Source organism: Microcebus murinus, chromosome 27 (genome assembly GCF_040939455.1).
Source record: "Microcebus murinus isolate Inina chromosome 27, M.murinus_Inina_mat1.0, whole genome shotgun sequence".
NCBI lineage: Eukaryota > Metazoa > Chordata > Mammalia > Primates > Cheirogaleidae > Microcebus > Microcebus murinus.
Genome location: NC_134130.1, coordinates 829,353 through 848,017, shown reverse-complemented (window position 1 = coordinate 848,017; position 18,665 = coordinate 829,353). Strand labels below are relative to the sequence as shown.

The 18,665-nt window shown below is 58.0% G+C and overlaps 2 protein-coding genes across 7 annotated transcripts; one reads left to right on the top strand and one right to left on the bottom strand.

The window, feature by feature from the left end:
- Window positions 1-233: 233 nt before the first annotated feature.
- Window positions 234-7,209, top strand: CNN1 (calponin 1). The gene is made up of 7 exons (XM_012790566.3): window positions 234-406; window positions 2,374-2,495; window positions 5,228-5,294; window positions 5,404-5,541; window positions 5,716-5,826; window positions 6,238-6,384; window positions 6,465-7,209. Exons 1-7 carry the CDS (start codon window positions 344-346, stop codon window positions 6,708-6,710), a joined length of 894 nt encoding a protein of 297 aa, XP_012646020.1. The 5' UTR covers window positions 234-343; the 3' UTR covers window positions 6,711-7,209.
- A 3,002-nt stretch (window positions 7,210-10,211) lies between these two features.
- On the bottom strand, window positions 10,212-15,866 carry ELOF1 (elongation factor 1). 6 transcript variants are annotated; one of them, XM_012790562.3, is made up of 5 exons: window positions 15,812-15,866; window positions 11,820-12,024; window positions 11,359-11,492; window positions 11,135-11,205; window positions 10,212-10,902 (listed from the first exon to the last, which is right to left on the bottom strand). In XM_012790562.3, exons 3-5 carry the CDS (start codon window positions 11,472-11,474, stop codon window positions 10,838-10,840), a joined length of 252 nt encoding a protein of 83 aa, XP_012646016.1. In that variant the 5' UTR covers window positions 11,475-11,492; window positions 11,820-12,024; window positions 15,812-15,866; the 3' UTR covers window positions 10,212-10,837. The 6 variants fall into 6 exon arrangements, with proteins under 6 accessions (XP_012646016.1, XP_075854476.1, XP_012646015.1 ...); XM_075998361.1 differs by having other exon boundaries at window positions 11,820-12,027; window positions 15,812-15,834; XM_012790561.3 differs by lacking the exon at window positions 15,812-15,866 and adding an exon at window positions 15,597-15,787 and having other exon boundaries at window positions 11,820-12,027.
- Window positions 15,867-18,665: the final 2,799 nt, after the last annotated feature.

Genomic DNA, 18,665 nt, shown 5'->3' with positions numbered 1-18,665 from the left:
CTGGGAGACGGTGGGCGGAGAAGGGGGTGACAGAAGAAGGTTGGTCTGTGTCGGATCAAGCCCCCCCTAAGCGTAATGCAGGCTGCCCCCCTAGGTGGAAACAATGACACAATCAGCTCCCAATACCAAGGCTCTGACATCACAGGGGGGGGCGCCGAGATGGGGGTGCTCCGCCCCTTGGCAGGCCCCTGTGTCCAATGGAACGGCCTTGGAAGAGACCCGGGCCGCCTCCGGAGCTTCAAAAACGTGTGAGGAGGGAAGAGGGTGCAGACGGAGCTCCAGCTGCCGCCACCGTGCTCAGAGTCAGCGCCACCACTGCCCCGGCCGCAGCCCACCAGCCAGCATGTCCGCTGCTCACTTCAACAGAGGCCCTGCCTACGGGCTGTCGGCCGAGGTCAAGAACAAGGTAGGCCTACCCGGCCAGAAGCCCCGATGCTGGGGTTCCCTAAAGTCCCTCCTGCCTACCCCATGTGACCTGGAACCTGAGAGGGGGAGAGGGAGAGGCATGGGGCAGGCACTGCCTTGCTCCCCCTTGGGGACATCCCAGAGAGCTCACTACTGCTGGGGGCACAGCCACACAGAGACAGAGGGGCTCAGTCCTGCAAAGGTGCCTACCTGTTCAGCGTCCTCCGTTAACCCTTTGTGTTCCTGGATGGGAGGGGGCCGTAGGGGCAAGACTTGTTGACTTTTCCCACACCCCCAGCCTAACAGAAATATTGGGGAGTGCTTCAGACCTGGGGTTCCTGGGAGGTGAAGCCCAGAAACTGTGGGAGATGCTGAGGGTAGACAGGGACAGCGGAGGAAGGCAGGGGGCTGTGGGCATCAGAAACATGGCAGGGGGCTCCTAGCTGCAGAGCTAGGAAGATATCCAGACAGTGCCTCCATGCTATGGATGGGTAAACTGAGGTTCAGAGAGGAGAGGCGAGTGGCTAGGGACCCAGGTAAGGCAGGCACAGAGCTGGGGCCCTGGATTCACTCCCCCCACACCAGAATGGGGTCAGTTTCTCCAGGATAGGAAACTCGGCCTTCCCACCCCACTGGGATCCCCCCAAGAGCGCTGCCGGGAAGGCGGTCTAGTCCCATTTGACAGAGGGGAATACTGAGGCACACGGTGACTTTTCCCAGGGTCCCATAGCGAGGGAGTGGGGAGCAGGCATTGGAGCCTGGGTCGGGGGGACCCTGGGGCTGGAGGAGGACGCGGCGGGGGGCGGGTGCTCGGGCTGGAGACGGATCCCAGCGCCGCCCCCTCCCCCCAGCGCCGGCCCCAGAGCCGCGCGGAGCCGCCGCGCCTTATAAGGCGGCCTCGGGGAGCCCGGGCCACGCTATATAAGGGCCGATTTGCTTTATAAAGCCGGGCTGGTGGGGAGGGGGGCGGCAGGGCCGGGGCCAGGTGAGGGGGCCGCCCCTCGCACCTCCCCCCGCCCACCGGGGAGAAGGGGCAGCCGGGTCCCCAGAGACTGGGAGCCTGGCTGGGCTGGGGCGGAGAGTTCTGGAGAAACCGGAGGTGGGGGTGGGGGCAAAGAGACACAGACAGAGACACTGGGAGGCTGAGACACCAAAGAGACAGCCGGGGAGGGCGACCCATGAGCCAGATGAGACCTAGACAGCCAGACGGACAGCGATGGAGACAGACGCGCCCCACCCCCCATCAGAGGCTGGGAACTTGGAGTTGGGGACCGAGAATGACCTGCGGCGGCAGAGAGGCCAGATGCACCAGCCCCACCCCCGGCCAGACAGGGACTAGCCACCCAGAGAGATGGGGACTCCAAGACGGGGCCAAGGACAGACAGACAAGAGCTGGTGGGGAGACAGAGACATACAGACACGCAAGGAGTGGGGGCAGACCAAGGCTAGACCCCCAGCACCAGCTAGAGACAGAGCACCGGAGATGGGGACTTGGGGAGACACAGAGACAGAGATGTAGGACAGAGCAGTCCCCTGCAAGCCAGCACCCATGGGTGCCTCCTTAGATCTCCTCCTCCCCTGCCTGGGCGCCCCCTCTTCCAACAGGGGGGCAGGGCCAGAGGAAGATACACCCCAAGTTTGGCCTGGAGGGGGAACCAAGAAGCCAGGCGCCGCCCCTCGCCCCTCCGGCTCTAAGGATCTGGCTTTCCACGCCCACCCCCCGTCTGCACTTTCTGGTGCCAAACCTCAGAATGCCCGGAATGGCCCCCTGGGCAGGTGCCACCTCAGCTCTGGCCCTCAGCCCACCCCAGCGCCCACCTCCCCCCCCCACGGACGCTGGGGCAGAATTGCCTTAGTTGGAAAGGGACGAAGCAGGAGACCAGGCCGAGGGAGGCTTGGATGGGACCCAGGGAGCGCAGGCCACTCCCCACCGCCTCCTCACCGCCCCTCCGTGCCCCCCGCCCCCAGCTGGCCCAGAAGTACGACCACCAGCGGGAGCAGGAGCTGAGAGAGTGGATCGAGGGGGTGACGGGGCGCCGCATCGGCAACAACTTCATGGACGGCCTGAAGGACGGCATCATTCTTTGCGAGTGAGTGGGGGGCTCCTGGCCTGGACCCTGCTTGGGCCACCCCCAACCCAAACACCCATCTCCACGTGGCCCCTCAACCCCTCCAACGACCATGAAGCCCACAGCTGGGTTGAACACTTTGTATCGGAAACCTGAAAACAGTCCTCTGGGGTGACAGTCATTGCGCCCATTTAACAGGCCAGGATAACTGAGGCCCAGTTGGGTTAACACACTTGCCCAAAGTCCTAGGCTGTCTCAATGGGGATGACTCCAGAATCTTAACCACCATGCTGTACAGGGCAGGCCCATCTATGGCTTCCAGGGTCCCCAGAAAGAGCGGTCACAGTTAATAGGCAGCTGGCAACAACAGCTGTCCATGGCTGGTTTGGTAAGGGACAGGCATCCTAAGTAGGACCTGGCTTTTTTTTTTTTTTTGAGACAGAGTCTTGCTTTGTTGCCCAGACTAGAGTGAGTGCCGTGGCGTCAGCCTAGCTCACAGCAACCTCAAACTCCTGGGCTCAAGCAATCCTGCTGCCTCAGCCTCCCGAGTAGCTGGGACTACAGGCATGTGCCACCATGCCCGGCTAATTTTTTCTATATATATTAGTTGGCCAATTAATTTCTTTCTATTTATAGTAGAGACGGGGTCTTGCTCTTGCTCAGGCTGGTATCGAACTCCTGACCTCGTGCAATCTGCCCGCCTCGGCCTCCCAGAGTGCTAGGATTATAGGTGTGAGCCACCTCACCGGCAAGGACCTGGCTTTTTACTCCATTTCAGAGCCCGATGGCCCCAAATCCACAGCAAGCCTAGCGCTGGGGGCGATCCTATCTGCATCTCTGTGTCTGACCCGGGGCAGGGTGACCCAAGCGCCCCCAGGAGGCCTTCTGAAGGTGCTGGGGAGGACTGGGGGGGGGCGGTGTTTATCTTGTTCCATCCTCGTCTGCTAGAAACAAGGAATTGGGGCACAGGGCAGGGGGCGGGGGAGGCTGGTGTCCCAGCTCAGACAGAGAGAGGGCTGCTCGGGTCTCCAACGGCACAGAGCCAGCCGGCCACTCGGCCATTCGCTCATTCACTCACGCGGCAAGGATTTCCGGAGCACTTGCTGCGTGCCAGGCTCTGGAGCAGGCACGGGGGCAGTGAACAGACGGGGTAGGAGCTAGCAGCAACTAGGACTGAACAGGGAGCTGTGGCGGTGAGGTCACATAGTCAATCAAATCACCACGGACTTGACCGTGGTGGCAAGTGCCCTGGGGAAAAGTCGCGTGGGGAAGGAGGATGAGAGGGGCAGGTTGGGGGTGTGTGTGTGGGGGGGTTGCTGTTCTTTATAGAGTGGGCTTCGAAGCTTTCTGAGTTGGTGACACTTGAATAGAACCCCAGATAGACGCAGGGAGGAAGCTGGGAGAGCTGAGAGAAGAGGGGTCGTTGGAGGCAGAGGGGATGGCCGGTGCAAAGGCCCTGAGGTGGGAGCGTGCTTGGGGTGTTCAAGCAACATAAGGAGGCCAGCGTGGCCAGCACCTAGTGAGTGACGGGGAGTGCAGGGAGAGGAAGTCACAGTGAACCCGGGACCTTTTAATCACGGCAAGGACTTAGGATTTGATTGTGAAGGCCGCGGGGAGGCACTGCAGGATTCTGAACTGGAGGATAACTTGAATTGTCTCAAATGGCCATCTGTGTGAGGAAGGGTCTGTAGGGATGGGGTGGAAGTTGGGGGCCCCAAGAGCCCAAGAGACAGACACTGGTGGCTTAGACCAGGGTGGAGGTGGTGGGGAGTTGGGGGGGGGGGGGGGCTTCTGGAGGTATTTAGAAGGCAGAGAGGCCGGGCACGGTGGTTCATGCCTGTAATCCTAACGCTTTGGGAGGCCAAAGCGGGAGGATCACTTGAGTCCAGGAGTTCGAGACCAGCCTGAGCAAGAGTGAGAGCCCATCTCCACAAAAAATAGAAAAATCAGCCAGGCATGGTGGCATGTACCTGTAGTCCCAGCAACTCAGGAGGCTGAGGCGGGAGGCTGAAGCAGCCTCTTTTCTACTATATCTACAAAAGGTAGAAACATTAGCTGGGCATGGTGGTGCACATGTATCGTCTAGGAGGATCGCTTAAGCGCCGGAGTTTGAGGCTGCAGTGAGCTATGATGATGCCACTGCACTCCAGCCCGGGGACAACAGAGTGAGACCCTGTCTCAAAAATAAAAAAAAAAAAAGAGGGGAGAGACTGGAGGTGGGGCTGTGAGAAAGCGGGGGAGTCAGGGGCAAGTTCAAGGGCTTTGGCTGAGCACCCGGAGTTTGGTGGGAGTGGGGTGGGTTTGACTGGAGACACCCATGGAGGAAGCTGGATGGGGAGCGAGAGGCCAGGGCTGCAGGGGGCCATGGGGGCGTCACTGGTGGCACATGCATGGCACCTAGAGCCAAGAGACTGGCGGAGATCATGCAGGGGGTGGGCATGGCCGGAGAAAGGCCTGTGTGGGCTCCCCACCGTCCGCAAGAGAAACGGACACTGAGACGTGGCCCCAGTGAGGCTTGGGGGACACCAGGAGCCTTGGGCACACCTGGCATGAGGAGCCTGTCTCACGGGGACCTGAGTCTAGCTCCCCCGGAAGCTGGTGTCCCTGTGGACCCCACAGGGCTGCACTGAGAGCTGGCTGTAGTGGGAGGTGACATGGCGGTACGGTATGGCCCACCCTCGGTCACCCTGATGCCCTACCCGCTGGGCTGGGCCAGTACGGGCATCCTCACTCCCTTCCCCTACTCCTTGTAGGTTCATCAACAAGCTCCAGCCAGGCTCCGTGAAGAAGGTCAACGAGTCCACCCAAAACTGGCACCAGGTAAGCCCAGGCCCTTGCAGCCCCTCGCCCACAAGCCCCTCAGCCCTCCACTGCCCACCCCTCCACCCGCCCACCCCTGACCCTTCCCCGGCTGCCCGCTCCCCACCAGCTGGAGAACATCGGCAACTTCATCAAGGCCATCACCAAGTACGGGGTGAAGCCCCATGACATCTTTGAGGCCAACGACCTGTTTGAGAACACCAACCACACCCAGGTGCAGTCCACCCTCCTGGCCCTCGCCAGCATGGTGAGTGTGGGTGCAGGGTGGGCCCAGGTGTGGGGGGGTGGCCCGGGCTGGGCTGCACGTGTGGCCACTGGTGCCCCTGAGCCCGGTGTGGGTGGCAGGTGCCGCCAGGGGTCTCCCAGGGGACGATGCAGTCTGGAGGCCCGTCGTCACTCCCACCCTCCTCGCCCCACCCAGGCCAAGACGAAAGGAAACAAGGTGAACGTGGGGGTGAAGTACGCCGAGAAGCAGGAGCGGAAATTTGAGCCCGAGAAGCTAAGAGAAGGGAGGAACATCATCGGGCTGCAGGTACCGCCCCTTCCCCGCCGAGAAGTTGAGGAGGCCAGGAAGGCACCCTGGTCCCCGAAAGGTTTTGGGGACGGGATATTTGTCCTTAATCAGCCACAGGCCGGGCACGGTGCTCAGCATCTTCCGTTCACAAACTCGCTCCGCTAACAGCCGTTGTGGGGAGGTGATGTTACCATCACATCCTTTCTACAGATGGGGAAACTGAGGCCCAGAGAGGCCAGCTCCCTTTTGCCTGGATCTCCCAGTTCATGCATGGTGGGCTGGGACTGGAACCTTAGAAGTTGATCACGTGATACGCCCACCCCAGGCCTCGGTTTCCAATCTGAAAAATGCAACGGTCCCTCGTCCTCGGATGTCAGTTACTGCTCATGACCCAGGTGAGGTTCTGTGATTGTCTCTCTGGCTTCCTAGATGGGCACCAACAAGTTTGCCAGCCAGCAGGGCATGACGGCCTACGGCACCCGGCGCCACCTCTACGACCCCAAGCTGGGCACAGACCAGCCCCTGGACCAGGCCACCATCAGCCTGCAAATGGGCACCAACAAGGGTGCCAGCCAGGTGAGCGGGGTCCTCAGGGCATGCTGGCGCGGCCCTTCCCCCCGGTGGTCCCCACGGCCTGACCGCGCTGCCCTCCACAGGCCGGCATGACCGCGCCAGGGACCAAGCGGCAGATCTTCGAGCCTGGGCTGGGCATGGAGCACTGCGACACGCTCAATGTCAGCCTGCAGATGGGCAGCAACAAGGGGGCCTCTCAGCGGGGCATGACCGTGTACGGGCTGCCGCGCCAGGTCTACGACCCCAAGTACTGCCTGAACCCCGACTACCCGGAGCTGGGCGAGCCCGCGCACAACCACCACCCGCACAACTACTACAACTCCGCCTAGGCCGCCGCCTCCCCGCCTTCCCCCCAGGGAGGCTGGCCGCTGCCCTTGGCTGGACCCCGCCGGCCCAGCCGACCCCTCTCCCTGCATGGCGCCCTCCAGCCCCCTGGCACCTGCCTACAGGGTTAGAGTTTGGGGCAAGCAGACTGGGGGGCCTGTGGGGGACCCCTCCCTGTAGTGCTGCAGGGTCCAACATAAAGCCGGGTGTCCCCAACAGCACCCAAAGGACGCACTGAGCAAAGCTATTCCAGCTGTCGCCCCACTCCCTCACAAGTGGGTACCCCCAGGACCAGAAGCCCCCCAAGCGAAGCCCCCAGAGCCCAGGCTCGGCCTGCCCCCACCCTGTCCCCATAGTGGGAGCAAACTGCATGCCCAGAGACCCAGCGGACACACGCGGTTTGGTTTGCAGCGACTGGCGTACGTGGATGTGACAGCAGCGTTTGGAACGCGAGCACTTTGTTTTTTCTACTTCACTGGAGCACAATAAACGGCTGTAAAGTCACCCGAGGCCTCGGGGCTGCTCTGGCAGGATCCACCCAGCTCCCCGCACACACATCTGCGCGGACAGACTCACACAAACACGCTGATACACACACGGACCTCACAGCCACTCGGCTAGACAGGACAGGCACCCTGTCTCACTCGCACGCAAAATCCACACACACACACACATACACACACACACACACGCTCCCCCCTGCTCACACACAGATGTGCACACATATCTGTGTGTGCAGATATGCACAGATATACAGAACACACTCCCACCCATGACACGCACACCTGTAGTCCCAGCACTTTGGGAGGCAGAGGCAGGAGGATCGCTTGAGCCCAGGAGTTTGAGATCAGCCTGGGCAACATAGTGAGACCCCATCTCTACAAAAATTGAAAAAAAGCCGGGCGCGGTGGCTCACGCCTGTAATCCTAGCACTCTGGGAGGCTGAGGCGGGCGGATTGCTCGAGGTCAGGAGTTCGAAACCAGCCTGAGCAAGAGCGAGACCCCGTCTCTACTATAAATAGAAAGAAATTAATTGGCCAACTAATGTATATATATATAAAAAAAATTAGCTGGGCATGGTGGTGCATGCCTGTAGTCCCAGCTACTCGGGAGGCTGAGGCAGCAGGATTGCTTGAGCCCAGGAGTTTGAGGTTGCTGTGAGCTAGGCTGACGCCACGGCACTCACTCTAGCCTGGGCTACAAGCGAGACTCTGTCTCAAAAAAAAAAAAAAAAAAAAAAAAATTGAAAAAAATTAGCCAGGCGTGGTGGCACATGCCTGTAGTTCCAGCTCCTCCAGAGGCTGATGTGGGAGGATCAACTGAGCCAAGGAGTTCAAGGTTACAGTCAGCCACTGCACTCTGGCCTGGGCCATAGAGCGAGACCCCTGTCCCTTTCCTTAAAAAAAAAGGTATACTTGGAGGGCCAATACACACGCAGCTGTATCGTGTACACACGATACACACACGTACACAATATTTGCGTGTGCACACACACACACACAATGCCCAGCAGCTCTCCTGTGGGGCCTGTAGGTTGTGGTGACAGAGCCCGAGCACTGGGACCAGCTAGATAGGAAGTGAATCCCACATCTGCTGCCCACTGGCTGGGTGACCCTGGGCGCCCACTTATGTTTCCCCAACAGGAAGATGGGGACAGTGATCCCTGCAGGGTCAGGGGAGAGCGTAAATGAAATGAACCCTAGACAGGGGGTGCTGTTCCAAATATTTAGCTGCTGATGGGGTCCGGGCACCAACAATGAGAAAAACAATGAGCAGCAGGCCCTGGTGGCCCCATGAACACTTTAACCCTGGATTGTGGGGGATGATGGGCACTCCGGGGCCAGGGCACCGGCCTTTTGCTGACCGGCACAGAGCAGGCGAACAGTTCGCCATGGGGCGTGGCTACCTGGGCATGCCTGGCTCACTCCCAGTCCCCTCAAAGCTGAGCCTGGAGTTTGGCCTGCCAGCCCAGCACTCTAGAAGGCCATGGACAGGGCCCCAATCTTCTCACGTTTCAGAGGGGACCCTGTTATATCCGTAAGGACAGCCCCAGCCACCCTGCCTGGAAGCCACCAACCATCGGGGTTCCAGGGAGAAGGTGCGGAGAAGAGGGGAGGGGCAGGGAGCCATCTTCTCCCCCTTCCCTTCCCAGGGAGGGCAGGGGTCGGGGCTGGAACGTGGGGATCTGCAGACACACACCAGAAGTCCCCACTGCACAGATGCGCACAACCCCTGGGGCCTCGTAAACTGGATTCCAGGCGCTCTTGGCCTGGCTACCGCGTCCCGCTCCCCCAGGCCGGCGCAGGGAAGCTATGCCGAGGACCCGCGCCTGGCCTGGGGCCTGCCTCTCAGGAAAACAGCACCATATTAGCACTCAGCCTGTGAGACTGGGGTGGGCGGGCGCCAGGGAGGGCCTGGATCCGGAAGGGCACCCTGCAACCCAGGTGCCTGGCCACCTCTCCGCCCACACCCACTGGCTCCTGCCAGGGCTAGGGACCTTCCCTGGGCCTTAAGGAGGCGGCAAGATTACCAGGGTGGGCCTGGGGGGCGCATGGCAGGCCCAGCAGCCCAGCGGCGAGGGCTTCAGGGCCAGCTAACGCCTCCCCCAGTCGTTCACACTTGAAACTGCCCTGAGTGGCCCCAGGGCCACTCAAAGCACGCCTGGCACTTCCATCCTCAGCACAGCCCCAGGAAGAAGGTTCTTTCCTCCTTCCTGCTGTACGAGGAGGGTGGAGCACAGGTCACCTGCTGCCCCAGCTCATGGGGCCGGGTGGAGGAGTTGGGTCTGCCCCAGGCTGCTGGGCACTGGAGTCCCCCCGTTACCCAAGTGACTTCAGGCGCCACTGTCAGGGCGAGCATCCGGCCCCCACGTGCACCTTCCTAGAGTCCTCACCACCCTTGGAAAAAAGTCCCTTTCTTGGACTGCCCCCCTCCCGTGTACCTCCGCACCCCACAGACTCCAGGAGAGCCCATGAGCCGTCCCCTCGGCCAGGACCCCACACTCGCAGGGAAGTCAGACTGTGCGCTCTGACCCAGGAGTCCGGCTTCCTGCGTTCAAATCCCATCCGTGCCGCTCTCTGGCTGTGGGACCTTGGCCAGCAACCTCCCCCATCTCTGGCCTCAGTTTCCTCAACTTTGAACCTGGAGTTGCCTCGGCACCTGCCCCACAGGGTGGCTACCGGGATGGGGGTGACGCTGGCAAACCTTAGAGCATCACCTCCTCAGGCCACCCCTCCAGGAAGTGCCCCAACAGCCCTCTCTGTCCCATCTCCCCAGTGACGTTTTTCAGTGATTGCTGTAAACACCGGGCCAGATGTCGGTCTGGTCCATCAGCGTCCTGGGCACCCTGAGTGCTCACCAAGTGACTAAAACATCAGACAGTGGCAAGACTGACCAAGTGGGCCTCCAGGTCGCCCCTTGAAGGCTTCAGCCCCATATTCCCCCTCACTTCCGGCTCGGGGCACACATAGAACTTGAGAAATCACGATGGCCAGGGAGGCCAGGGATCTGCATCGGCTGCTTTTATTTAAGGGCTTGTGACTGACAGCTGTCCCCCAACCCAGCCCCTGCCTCCTCTACAAAGGCAAGTGACATGAAATGAGGCTTCCCAGTTAGCACAGGGGGCTGGTTCCCTCCAGGGCCCAGTCAAGGACCTGCGCGACAGTGGCTTCCAATTCCAGGCCACGGGCATCGGAAGGTGGGGAAGCGGGGAGTCCAGTCAAAGGGGCGAGGTGCTGGTGAGGTGGCCGGAGAGGGTCCGCTCCAGCCTCTCCCAGGCTTCCCTTCCCGGGGCGTCGGGAAACTGCCCCCCACCCCCAGGAGCCAGAGCCCCAAAGCCAGGGGGCCGGGGGAGCAGGGAGCGAGGCAAAGGCTTCTGGAGCCAAGTGAGGCCAGTTCAGGCCCCTCAGGCCCAGCAAACCCTCAACCTCACCACGTGTCCGAAAGCACACCCACGGCCACCCCACAGCCACACGGCAGCCACACACACACTCACACCCACTCCACACACACCGCGGGCTGCGAGCCACAGCCCTGGACCCACACCCTGGACCCCTGGAATGTCTCTGGTGTCCGACCCGGCGGGCGCATCCTCGGTAGGCGGGGCTGCCCAGGGGGTGGGTCCTCTGCGTCGCTACTGATTGGCTGCCTCGCAGGCATCTATCCAATCGCTGTACACATCCACGGGTTCTGACAGATCTGAGCCGCTGAGGTCAAGGGCGACTGGCAGCATTGGACCCCGGCCCTGCAACTTCTCACCCCGCACAGATGAGTGGGTGGCACCTGGTCCTCTGAGCAGCCACTGCCCTGTACCAGGGCACACGGCGGAGGAGAAGCTGCACTCTCGCCCCTCACCCCTGGCCAGGTGCGCCAAGCAGCCCTGCCCTCCCCGCCTCCACCCTCTGGAAAAATCCTTATTTTCCAAGGATACACGTGATAGGCGTCTGGAATTCCTCTAGGCACACGGTACAAGAGATGACTCCGGTGTTGCGGGCACGGTCCCTGAAACGGGCAGTGGCGGAGGGACTGGTGAGCAACGACCCCTGGCCCCGAGGGTGACAACGCCCCAAGCAGGGCGGTGAGGGGCAGGGGAGGGGGGAAGAGGAGCCCTGGGCGCCCCACGAGGCAGGATCCCGCGCCCGCTTCCCCACTCACATTTTCACGTCACAAGACTTCTCGTGGTTGCAGAAGGGGCAGGTGAACTGGGTCTCAAGGGTACCTGTCATCTTCTTCTTGGGAGGCGGCTTCCGTTTTGACTTTCTGCGTCCCATGTCTGCAGGTGGGCACACCTGTGTGGGGTGGGGCAGAAGTCAGTGGCGCAGGGACCACCGCGCATGCACAGAGGTGTCCGAGCCTCCACCTCTGAGGCACGAAGCTCTCGTCCCTGGGCAGGACAGTCCCGATGCACTCTGGACGGGAAGGGTGAGGACAGGCTCTAACCCTGACTCCCCCACTCACTGCATGACCCAGGCGGGTTACTTGAACTCTCTGTGGCCCAGGTCCCTGTCCATACACTAGAGACAAGGTCACTACCTCAGAGGAGCCTTGCGGGGCTGGCTCAAGCAATGGTAAGCTAAAGGCTCGGCAAAAGGGCCCCGCCCATCCATTATTGGCACCTGCGATAGCAGTCACTGTTCCTGGAGAGGATGACACAAGAGATGACAGTACAGGCCAGGCCAGGCCAACAGGGCAGGGCTGGGCCGGGCCCACGCGCTCAGGAGCTGGTGATTTTACTCGGCTGCTCCTCTTGTCGGGGGACACGCAAGTGCCATTGAGAAGGGGGCTGCGATGGCCTCCAGATGGGCCGGCTGGGATGACAGGCTGCTGGGCAGAGAAGCAGGGACAGGCACTTTGAGTAGAGGAATACCATGCGTGAAGGCTCTGGGGCACGTGCCTGTCCCCTGGCCAGTGGGGAGAGAACAGGGACAGGTGGGAGGGTGGTGGATGTTTGGATGGTTCCTGGAGGCCGTGAGCAGGGACAGGATGAGATCACCGTGTGCTTTTGACGGACGGAGGCATGTGAGCCATCTTCATCTGCATAAAGATGAAGGCAGAGCCAGGGAAGGGCTGTTGGTGTGGACAGATGGCAGGGGGTGGACAGATAGAAGAGACGAGTCGCCGGAGTGACTGTGATGAGAGGACAGTCCAGGGTGACTCTCGAGGAGGTGAAGGGGACACAAGTTGGTGGCCAGGGAGAGAAGGTGACATCGTTCTCTGGTATCTAACACATAGAGTGTTGGGGAAAATGATGGAGGGGGGTCAGGTGCCAGAGGGACGTCTAGGGACAGATTTCTTGGAGGCAGCTGGGTAGGAAAATAGCAGCAGCTACCCCTGAGCGCAACTCGCATACCGGGCGCTGTGCTCAGGGCTGGGCTTGCCACCCCTGACCCTCCCACGGTGCCTGGCGCAGATACCCCACTGCTGCTCTAGCGTTGTTCCTCCACAGCAGGGCAGGTCACCCAGGATCAAGAGCAGAGTTTCATTCATAATTAGTGATCACTCCCTAGCACCCGCCTCACCCTTCACTGCAGGTGCTTCCAATTTACCAAGTAAAAGCAGCAATGGAAAGAGAGCACCCCACTCGGCCTTCCCTCTTTTACTATGAAAGTGTAGTATGTCTGTGTTTCCTGCAAAAACGGCTTCTCCACTCTGCTCTAGGTCCTGTCTCCCTTCCCTTCAGCAATATCGAATTTCCCAGCTCAGGCTGAGCTTGGTGGCTCACGCTTGTAATCCTAACACTCTGGGAGGCTGAGACGGGAGGATCGCTAAAGGTCAGGAGTTCGAAACCAGCCTGAGCAAGAACGAGACCCCCATCTCTACTAAAAATAGAAAGAAATTAATTGGCCAACTAAAAACATATAGAAAAAATTAGCCGGGCATGGTGGCGCATGCCTGTAGTCCCAGCTACTCGGGAGGCTGAGGCAGGAGGATAACTTGAGCCCAGGAGTTTGAGGTTGCTATGAAGCTAGGCTGACGCCACAGCACAGGCAACAAAGTGAGACTCTGTCTCAAAAAAAAAAATTTCCCAGCTCTACTAGATCCCAGACACATCGTTATCACTTCCCTCATCATTTGAAAAGGAAAAAAAACAACCTCTTCAGTCTCTTCCCGCTACCACCTGTTTCTCTGCAGGCTTTTCTAGTGTAGAACTGTCTGCGTTCCCTCCCATTCTCTCCTACGCCCCTGACTGCCCCCCAACTAAGGTCACCAGTGGCTCCGTACTGCCCTCCCACTCTTGCCTCGTGGCTCTCAGGACCCCACGCTCTCCTGCCCCGCCTCACTGGTGGCTGTGAGTCTCCACAGCTCCTGCGTCTCCACCAACTTCTCTAATGAGCTCAATCTTCAGCCTTCTCCCCTCTCCAGCTATACTCGCCTCGAGATCCCGGAGATGTCACCCGGTGTCAGGGCTTCACGCCCCCTCTGCATGGATGTCTCCCCTGAACTGCAGGCTCGTGGTCTGCCTGCCTCAGTCACACCTTCACCCGATGTCTAACAAATGTTTACACACAACACGCTCCAAACCAACCTCCTGACACCTCAACCTGCTCTCCTGTAGTCTTCCTCAGCTCCGCTAATAGCGAGTCCATGTAATCAGACCAAACATCCTCCATGCCTTTTTCTCTCTCACATCCCTTATCTGATCCTGCCCCTGCCCTTGTCCCTCTACCTGGGAAATACGCCCAGAATCCGACCACTTCTCACCTCCTCCGGGACCAGTACCATGGTCCTGAGTCATGGTCATCTCAGCTTCCTCATTGGTCTCCCTGGGTCTCCAACCTCACCCACCACCTTCCAAATGTAAATTCTACGAAAGCAGATATTTTTGTCTTTTCTTTGTATCCCCAGAGCCTAGAACTGTTCATGGCACAGAGGTGGCACTCGACAAATATTTACTGAATGAATGAATGAGTGCACAAATTACAGACCTTTTTTTTTTGAAACAGAGTCTCACTCTGTTGCCCTGGCTAGAGTGCCGTGGCGTCAGCCTAGCTCACAGCAACCTCAAACTCCTAGGCTCAAGCGATCCTCCTGCCTCAGCCTCCTGGGTAGCTGGGACTACAGGCACGCACCACTATGCCTAGCTCATTTTTTCTATATATTTTTAGTTGGCCAATTAATTTCTTTCTGTTTTTAGTAGAGACAGGGTCTCACTCTTGCTCAGGCTGGTTTCGAACTCCTGACCTTGAGTGATCCGCCCACCTCAGCCTCCCAGAGTGCTAGGATTACAGGCATGAGCCACCGCGCCCAGCCTAGACCCTTTGTTGACAGATACTGATGCTGCAATTAACAAGGCAGGCCAAGAATCTGTTCTTGTGGAGGATGACAGACCCTTAACACACAAACAAATAAGCAAAATGATCGCAAATATTCCTTAGTACAACGAGGTTAATAAACAAGGTTAAGTGAACATTTCAGAGCAGGGGTACCTCAGATATGGGGAGAAAGGTATGAGATGCAAAATACAGGGAACGCATTAGCCAGAGCCCAGGAGACCCGGAAGGCTGAAGTAAAGTCCAGCCTGGTCTGTAGCCCATGCTCTCCCCTGTCAGGGCAGTCTGCCCAGCCCTTCAAAGCTCATCCCCAGGCCGGGCGCGGTGGCTCACGCCTGTAATCCTAGCACTCAGGGAGGCCGAGGCGGGCGGATTGCTCGAGGTCAGGAGTTCAAAACCAGCCTGAGCAAGAGCGAGACCCCATCTCTACTATAAATAGAAAGAAATTAATTGGCCAACTAATATATATAGAAAAAATTAGCCGGGCATGGTGGCGCATGCCTGTAGTCCCAGCTACTCGGGAGGCTGAGGCAGCAGGATTGCTTGAGCCCAGGAGATTGAGGTTGCTGTGAGCTAGGCTGACGCCACGGCACTCACTCTAGCCTGGGCAACAAAGCGAGATTCTGTCTCAAAAAAAAAAAAAAAAAGCTCATCCCCAGCGACCAGCTGTGATAGAATCACCTGCGGACGGGGTGGAGGTCCTCAAAAACGCTCATCTATGAACCTAACCCCAGATCTCCTCCCACTAGAATGTCAGTTGTGTGCGGACATGTTTTGGCCATTGCTGAATCCCTTGCATGTATACTGTCTGGTACACATTAAACGCTTAATAACTATTTGTTGCATGAATAGATAACTCACCTGAACACAGATGTCTCCCATCTATGGATGGGCCCCAGAATCCCATTTTACCCTGTGGCTACAGAACCCCCGCCCCCCCCCGCCCCCCGCCCCAGGAAAGGGGTCTGGCTCGCACAAAGACTGCAGAGGCCCCGGCCTTTCCTGGGGCGACGTCAAGTCTAAGGGCGCCAAGGGGGTGGGGGTGGGGGGCCGGAAGAGGGGTCGTCCCCAGAACCTGATGGGACACAAGAGGCGGCGGGTTGGGGGTTCCCTCAAGCTCACCGAGATTTCGGCGATGCCTCCAGCCAGCTGCCGGTAGGACCCAGGTGCCCGAGTAGCCGCGCTTAGAAGGCTGGGGGCCGGGAGACTCAGTCTCCCCGACCGGCCGCCCCCCAAGCCCGGGGCCCCCGGCGCCTCCTCTAGGACCGCGTGAGCTGCGTGAGTAGAAAAACGCCCACCCCGGCCCGGCCCCAACGCCTGCCCGCGAGAAACGTCACCTGCACTCGCCTTCCCTCGTTGCAATGGCCCCGTTCACCCGGGAGACAGTGACTTCCAGCTCCGGGCGGAAGCGGAAATCACTCTTTTCAGGCTCCGCCCACCCGCCGCCAAGACTACCGGGAGAGTAAGTCCCGCCTCCTCCAGCCGCTTTGTGCGCTTGCGTACTCGGCGGCAGTGCGCCTGCGCGAGGGCGGGGGCGCGTTTATTTACTCACTGCGTTCAAGGCCTGTGCCTGGGGTCGGTTGCAAGGAGTGATCGTTCCCGCGCTTCGGGAGCAGTGGGCGGGGCGTCCAGCGCTGGGAAGGCAGCCTCGCCGTCAGCTGCACCAGCTTCCTGGGCATGCCTCGCTTGTGTTCTCTCTTCTCCCCTTTGTAGCCCCAGCCCCTCCCAGCACACCTAGGTTTCCCCACCTGGGACACTCCCTCCGTTCTAATCTTTTTAAAATTCAGGTTCTGGGCTGGGCGTGGTGGCTCACGCCTGTAATCCTAGCACTCTGGAAGGCCTAGGCGGGAGGATCGCTCAAGGTCAGGAGTTCGAAACCAGCCTGAGCAGGAGCGAGAACCCCGTCTCTACTAAAAATAGAAAGAAATTAATTGGCCAACTAAAAATATATAAAAAAATTAGCCGGGCATGGTGACACATGCCTGTAGTCCCAGCTACTCGGGAGGCTGAGGCAGAAGGATTGCTTGAGTTTGAGGAGTTTGAGGTTGCTGTGAGCTAGGCTGACGCCATGGCACTCTAGCCAGGGCAACAGAGTGAGACTGTCTAAAACAAAAAAAAATTCAGATTCTCATCCAGCAGGTCTAGGAGGGGGGCCTGAGAGTCTGCATTTCTAATTCGCTCCCAAGTGCCATCCACGTAGCTGGTCTGCGGACCACACTTTGAGTGTCCAGGATATAATAAATCAGGTTGGATAGGCAGACAGAGGTCAGATCACGTGGGGCCCTGTGGGCCATGTTTAGGACTTGTATTAAATTTTTGAGCAGAGGAGTGACGTTTGGTTTGTGTTTTAAGAAAGGTCACTTCTGCTGCTGAGTGGAGGATAGTTGGAAGAGGGGACTGGGAGACTAGTTCCAAAGCCATAGCAGTAGTTGGATGAGAGGTGGTGCTGGCCCAGACTAGGGTAATATTATTATTTTATTTATTTTTTTTTTTTGAGACAGAGTCTCGCTTTCTTGCCTAGGCTAGAGTGAGTGCCGTGGCGTCAGCCTAGCTCACAGCAACCTTAAACTCCTGGGCTCAAGCCATCCTCCTGCCTCAGCCTCCCAAGTAGCTGGGACTACAGGCACAAGCCACCATGCCCGGCTGATTTTTATATATATATATATTAGTTGGCCAATTAATTTCTTTCTATTTTTATGGTAGAGACGGGGTCTCGCTCAGGCTGGTTTTGAACTCCTGACCTTGAGCAATCCACCCGCCTCGGCCTCCCAGAGTGCTAGGATTACAGGCGTGAGCCACCGCGCCCGGCCTATTTTTTTTTTTTTATTTCGGCATATTATGGAGGTACTGATTTTAAGGTTTCAATAAATGCCCATTTCCCCCCCACACACAAGTCTGAGTCTCCAGCATGACCATCCCCCAGATGGTGCACATCTCACTCATTATATATGTATATACCCGCCCCCTCCCCCTCCCACCTGCCCAATACCCTATTACTGCAGTACCTATGTGACCACTTAGGTGCTGTTCAGTTAATACCAATTTGCTGGTGAGTATATGTGGTAAGGGTATTATTAATGGATGAAGCCAAGCTCTGTTTTTGGAGCTGGGAGGAAGAGTAGGGCAAGACCCAAAATTCCCACAATTTTGTGAAGAGTCTGGACTTAAATATTACAAACAGGATCATTTAGGACACTCTTCAGTGAAGCAGAAAAGGGTGTGTAGGTCTCAGAGCATATAATGCTAGAGGAGGTTTCTAAACTAGTTTGAGGTTTTCAGCTTCAGGTAGAAAGACTAAAAAAAATAAAAAATAAAAAAAAATAAAATAAATAAACTAGTTTGAGGGCTGGGCGAGGTGGCTCACGCCTGTAATCCTGGCATTCTGGGAGGCCGAGGCGGGCGGATTGCTCGAGGTCAGGAGTTCGAAACCAGCCTGAGCGAGACCCCGTCTCTACTAAAAATAGAAAGAAATTAAATGACCAACTAAAAATATATATACAAAAAATTAGCTGGGTGTGGTGGTGCATGCCTGTAGTCCCAGCTACTCGGGAGGCTGAGGCAGAAGGATCGCTTGAGCCCAGGAGATTGAGGTTGCTGTGAGCTAGGCTGATGCCACGACACTCTAGCCTGGGCAACAAAGTGAGACTCTGTCTCTAGCCTGAGACCCAGCACAGTGGCTCACGCCTATAATCCCAGCACTTTGGGAGGCCAAATTGGGATGATCACTTGAAGCCAGGAGTTTGAGACCCGCCTGGGCAACATAGCAAGACCCTGTGAGGAGCAAAGTATAGCAAAAGAAGAGGGCTCAGGAGACCAGGGTCTGTCACAGAAGAATCCTGCAAGAGACTGAGAAGGAGATGCGAGTCCCCGTCTAGAAACCTCTAGAAGAAGGTATTTCGAGATGGGGAGAGTGGTCAGCCGTTTGAGGAAGATGAGGAAAGATAATTGAACAATTGAGTTTGGCAAGTGTTTGGTCGCTGATAAGAGCTGTTTCGTTAGAGTGCCCAGGAAAATAATTTGTAATGAGATGTATTTCAAATACAGATGCTCCTTGACTTAAGATCTGGCTAAGCCCATTGTAAAATTCAAAAACCTTAAGTAGAACCATCATAAGTCAGGGACTATCTGTAGAGGAATCTCCAAGATGTCCCCTAGGGGGCAATGTTACCCTTGGATTTGCCAGGTGTAATC